This window comes from Saimiri boliviensis, chromosome 4 (assembly GCF_048565385.1).
Source record: "Saimiri boliviensis isolate mSaiBol1 chromosome 4, mSaiBol1.pri, whole genome shotgun sequence".
Lineage (NCBI taxonomy): Eukaryota > Metazoa > Chordata > Mammalia > Primates > Cebidae > Saimiri > Saimiri boliviensis.
Genome location: NC_133452.1, coordinates 68,786,084 through 68,792,309, shown reverse-complemented (window position 1 = coordinate 68,792,309; position 6,226 = coordinate 68,786,084). Strand labels below are relative to the sequence as shown.

General features: G+C 36.7%; 1 protein-coding gene across 2 annotated transcripts in view; it reads right to left on the bottom strand.

Moving 5' to 3' along the window:
- Window positions 1-1,051: 1,051 nt before the first annotated feature.
- SIM1 (SIM bHLH transcription factor 1) overlaps window positions 1,052-6,226 on the bottom strand; it is a 79,744-nt gene continuing 74,569 nt past the window's right edge. For both annotated transcript variants that reach the window (XM_003922909.4, XM_010333765.3), the window contains exons 11-12: window positions 5,665-6,067; window positions 1,052-3,567 (exon numbers count right to left, since the gene is read on the bottom strand). In XM_003922909.4, the coding sequence (XP_003922958.1) occupies window positions 2,837-3,567; window positions 5,665-6,067 (1,134 nt within the window). In that variant the 3' untranslated portion in view covers window positions 1,052-2,836. The remainder of the gene's footprint in view (window positions 3,568-5,664; window positions 6,068-6,226) is intronic.

The following is a 6,226-nucleotide window of genomic DNA, read 5'->3' as shown; positions in this document are numbered from 1 at the left end:
TGATAATCATGCCATATTGCAAAATATGTAAGCTATACAATACGGTGAGTCAATATGACATTTTATGTAATGTAATAAAGGTGCTACTATAAAATTATTGACAGTCAGCAAATTTTAAAATGGTTATTTACTTAAAACTGGGTCAATCTACCAAAATATTGAATCAAGATATAATTTAGTTAATTATGTATTTCCTTAAAAATATTTGGTCATGTCATTTTAAAGAGCATTATTCCTTCTGATTACTCTCATCTGTGAAATTCATAATTTCTTCCTTCTGCCAGTTAATGGTCTTCCATATAAACATTTCACTGAAATTCCTTTAGTGACAGTCTTTTCTTTAATATTCTTCATTTTCCCTGGTTCTTAAGTTTCCATTTCTTTTAGCATCTGTTCCTGGCACATTTGGTAGAATGTATAGCCACCAGAAATACCCATCTGTAAAAATTGCCTTTCCAAAATACACCATCAAATATTTTTGTCTTCAAAACATTTATCAATCTACAGAATTCTACAAAAACTTTAGCATTCTTAAAACATTACTTCATGTTGCAAACTGATCAAAACTCCATTTGATGTATTCCAGGATTTCTCATAAATAATTTCCTCAAAATTACTAAATACTCTTGTTTGTATAATTCAAAATTTAGTTTTTATTGTACAGTCACCCCTTAGTATAAACAGGGAGTTGGTTTCAAGGACCACCCCCATATAATCAAATTCTAACATACTCAGGTCCTGCCATTGGCCCTGTGGAACTCACTTATACAAAACATCAGCCCTCTGTATACTCGGGTTTCATATTTCTCAAAATACTGTGTTTTTTTAATCTGCATTTGACTGAAAAAAATGTCACATATAAGTGAACCTAACCAGTTCAAACCCATGTTATTCAAGGGTCAACTGCACTTTGAATTGTTTGAAAATATATATAACCACTAACTTTCTCACTTACTTTACTTTTTTGCATTTACGGAGCAAATGTTAACATTATTTAATTTTATGTAGCCTCTTCTTTCGTATACAAACAACCCAATATTCGTCTTTCATATTATCCTTCAGATTGTCACCTAACTATGGACTGTCAAATAACTGTTAAATGATGAAAATATAGTGCTAATCCCTGAGTATTCAATTTCATGTTCTGTTTCCAAAATTATAAGTCAAGTTCTTCCACTATATCCCCCTCCTTAAATATGGCAAGAGTTTCAGGCATGGGACTCCTAGGAAATATTATCTATGAAATTTCTCTAATCACTTATGTCATTTTGCTTTAATTACTGGAGAATAGTGCATTAAATAAATCTTGCTATTTTTCTTCTCTGTCATAAATTTATACCAACTGCATTTTGGCTATATCTAGAAAGTTGACTGTAACCTGCCTAAAAGAGCCCACACACCTGCTTAAGTCACAAAGCATCTAAACTTCTGTGTACAGAAAAACCAGAATGATCAGTCTTGACAACTCATAGCAGAGAGTTAATTAGGTGATAAGTTCAGTTCTGCTCTACCACAGAGCCATGGAACATTGGCGCTGCCTTACAAACCAGGAAACTGGGGCCCAGGCATGGTGAATGATACACCTGTGGTCACAAAATTAAGTTACAGGTAGGGCCAGAATTAGAGCCCAGGGATCCAGTCAGCTGGCCTTTCTACTATACCACACAGATGTAAGACCAAGTTTGTTGTTTGCCAACAATAAGTAAAACAAACTCTTTGCGTATTCCTTCAGAGTACTGCTCTTAGCTTTTAACTACTTGTCTATCAACCTAAGCTTTTATCTTAGACTCTTTCCTGAGGCTTTCCACATGCTGTCATATTGGCACATATATGCTTTCAACTGTTTTCAAACACTTATACTGCTGTCATGTAGCACTTCACTGGTTTACCCTTTATTTTTGTACTTATCAGTCTTTTTTCTGGGTGAATTGGTTTGAATTTTTTATTTAGTTGGTTTTCCAAGCAAGCCCTAAATATATTGTTTCCTTATGCTGAGCCCTTAAAATAAAATTATCATTTTATTTTAATCTGCCTCTGGCCTTTGCATCTTGATAGAACTATTTCCAATTGAGCACACCAGGTTTTTGATGTGTGTCCCAATATCTCAGTGTTTTTACTTAGAAAAACACTTAGTGCCATGTCAGTGCATTCCTGGTTCTTGTCTAACTGAAAAGTGAGGTGAAAAATTACCTCTTCCTGATTGATTATAATGGATACCAGGTCAAAACTCATTTCTGCACCCTATCCAGAACGATTTCTCTAATTTGTGCCTGAACCAAATGAACTGGCTGATTTGAAACCACAAAGAAGTCAGTTTATAAAATGTGTCTGTCTCTCTTTCTCAGTTATTTTGGGAATGGAAATTTCTTTATTAAGTTTAGTATGATAGAGTCAAAGAAAATTACCCATTTTTGATGTATTTACATTACATAGCCTATATTTCCATGTGTAAAATGTATACAGCTATTTGTAGGTAATGTTTGTGTGTGTGAGGATCACTGGATAGTCACAATGCAATGTTGCCATTCATCAGTCCTCTCACGTGGTATGTATGCGCACTTGATCTACATGAATATTTTTCAATTCAAAATTTATCTATTCTGGTTCCCATAGAATTAGAGGGGAAATTTGTGTATTCAATTTAGCTCAATTTTCTGTGTATAACCCTGAATACTAGTGCTATATTTTCTTTGATTTTATAGGAACACGTATCAAATACCCAGTAACTTAAGTTACCCTCTCTAACAATCTGTGGCATAGTAAATGCTGGTAATGGGGTATTAAACTATAAATATGTTTCAGAGATCCTTAAAGAACAAAATATTTCAGCAAAACATCAGCTTCCATTGGTTATTATAACAGATGTTCCCTTGTGTCCTTGTGCTGGGTCTGGCTGCATCCTTAGATGGGAAGTTACATCAAAGTGTGAGCCATTACAGCCCAAGGAATAGTTTCTAATGGTTTCGCTGTCATATAAGTGCTCCAGGGCATATCCAGTTAATGTGTAAGCATGCTTATCAAAATACTGCCGGTGAGAGCCAAAGCAGTTTGGAGAGACAGTGGGGTGGTCTCCTGCTGTCTGGTGAGGAGACATATCCGAATGTAGATAGTCTTTAGCTAGGATCAAACTGGATTTTGAAATGCGATCCGAATTGGGACTACTTATCCGAGATAAAGCAGTGGGACTGTTGTCATAGTCATTTTCATGAGGACTCAGCATTTTCCCCTCTCTCTGCTGGATGTGGTCACATGGTGAAGTGTTGGCAAGAGCAGAGCTGTGGCAGACTTCACCTGCCGGTGGGGGTTGTTGGTAGTTTGCAAAACAGAGGGAGTGTTTCTTACCAGCCCCATTAATGGAAGCCAGTTGGTCTGACGGGGCTTTCCTTAGCTGCAATCTGTTCTCTTCTTCTTTAATCATTTGCTGGGTGGCTCTTATAAGAGTTTCAATTTTGCTGGGTTCATGTGGGCTACTTTGATACTGCTCAGTACGATATCTGTCACCTGATTCGCTGGCTGACCCAGGGTCTGGAGAACTGACCACACTATCTTCATCCCAGTGACCTCGCCCTAGAAATTAGAAAAAGTCAAAATTAAGTGATTTCAGAATTCACGCTCAAAAATAACTACACTTCCTTTTTCTATTAAAATAAACTGTATATCTTTCATTTTTAATATATACACCATATTTGAAACAGGCACAGGTTCACATGATAGACAGAGTGTCAACTTTCTGCACTGGGTCATGTAAAATAAGTGAATTTTAAATGCAGACCAAGTTTATAACACGTTTCTTAGAACATAAACCCTGTTTATTGTGAATAACAATTAGCAAAACGGTAAAGTGTGTTTATACTTCTCCATGGATATATGTTATTAAACCTGTCTGACTGGAAATAGGAGGACGTGTAGAATTTGGTTTATTAGAGAGTGCCACATTAAACTGATGCTTGGAAAATGTTTTCAATTGGATTTGAGGAAAATAATGACATAGCCTGAACTATTCTTTCACTTCCAGATAAATAACCTAAAATGTTAATATTGCTAAATATGTCTTAAGTAGAGTTAAAATAAAGCTCTACTGTATCTTAAGTAAAGTAACAATAAAGCTCTAATATTCACTTTTAGAGTATTTGAAGATAAAAAATATTTTTAATTATATACTTGAATAGATGTATAACATATATTCACATATATGTATATGTAAGCATGGGCAGATATAAACGAAGATTATAGATATAGATACAATCTTGTCCAAGTAAAAACAAAAATATTATCTTTTCAAATTTGGAGGTAAACATCTCAGCTTCACAGGTAATCATACAGCAACTCAGGTACCTTAGATTGTTTTTGAAGTAAGGTAAAAATAGACAATATTGACAATTTTAACAACCTGTTTGGAACCAAGGAAAGAGATAAAATAAGGAGGAATAGTGCATCCAAAGTATATTCCATAAACCAAATTATTCTCAAAATGGTCAGAAGTCAATATAAAAAGAGAGAAGAGAAACAGGTAGGAATATGTGAAAGCTGTAAACTACTTAATGCAGCAGAGAAAGCCTGGATCGCACTATGCATTGCTTTCCTTTTCTCTTTTCTTCTTGTTGTATTTCTAATATTTTCTTCCAGACCTTGTAGGTTAAGCCAGGATTTTCACTTAACTCTATTCTTTGGCAAGTAATTGCCCTTTGCTCTAGGTTTCCATTACCAGCCTACCAAACTAGAGATACTCAGAGTAAAATCAGAAAAATAGAAAGCAAGAATAGAAACAGATTAAAATTTCTCGGCTTCTGAGTGGTATTTCACAGGAAGGTTTATGAATGGAAACAACATTGTCTAGCACACTTCTCATCCTAAAGACAAGAGTAGTAGCATCAGGGCCTTCAGATCAACCCTAATGTCACTGACTTTTAATGAAACGGGGAGGGTTTCAAAGACCTGTCTGGACCCAAGCATGGAATGGATGTAATGAGCTCTCCTTAACTAGTTTACTTTGAAATGAACAAAGGGAAACATTAGCAACAATCAAGGATTTAGCTATGGTGCCCATTTCAGTGTGTTTATAAAGCCGTATAATTATCCCAAGGTGAAAATCCCAGTGCATTCTACATATTGCTCTATCCTTTACTCAAGGGATCATTATTGTGAGTTGCCAAATAATGGGGAAAAAAAGGGTAAGTTACTGGCATTTAATGACAAGAAAGGTTAAACATTTGTAATATGTGTGACAGTCCATCAAACAAAGACTAGCCCTCTCCAACACATCAATAGTGCCGTCATTGAAAAACACTGCTATGACCGAATGAGCCTACAGACTATTCAAGTCCACATTTGAAGCATGAAAATACAAAAGAAAATAATACATGAGGAATGTAAATGCACATATACTACAAATTCCATTGACATAGTTAATAATTAGCTACATAATTTCTATACTCTCTGATGTTTAAAATAGGAATCATTTTTATTCACTTGTCAAAACTATATGTATTTGTCAAACACTAGAAACATTAGTAACAGAGTGAACTTCTTTTTTAATCCCGTTTGTTCTGATTTGTAAATCAAAGAAAATTATTGGATCATTCACTCTAGTGTCACATCTAGAATGTGATGAACCTGCCCAGGGCCTAATGCTTGGATTTTGGAAATCTTTCCACCTGCTCTTACCATGGATCCTGTGTACTGAAGCGATGTGAGGCATGCTGTTTTCATAGGCTTCTCTGCTTTCTGGGGAGGCCTTGGTCAGGGGCAAGGCTGCACGAGAGCTCCACCAGGGCTCCCTCCCGGCCTGCGGCGTTCCCAAGAAGTACCTGCCTGCCTCACACCGGCCTCCTTCACAGGCCTGGGTATGGAAATGCCTCTCTTCCACCAGCCTGGAATGGTCAAGCGCAAAGCCGTAGCAGAGAGAGCTGCGGTCCGAGAACTGTCTGTAGGCGCATGATGCGTCATGCTGGGAGCCAGGCCTGTCGGCGGGATCCAGAAGCTGCGGAGAGGCTGCATCGGTCAAGGGACTTCCACCCCACTGGCTGTCATGATCAGATTCCGATCTTTCCGTGTGAAATCCCGAATACTGAAACCAAGCAGGGGAGAAAAGTCCATTTCAAAAATCAATCAATCAGTAAGAAAAAACAAGCAAACAAACACCCTTAAGGTCTAATTGTTGTGAGGTCGCCAAAATAATCATTGCTTTGGCACCATGGCTGTGCACACTTAACTTGGAATTACTTAA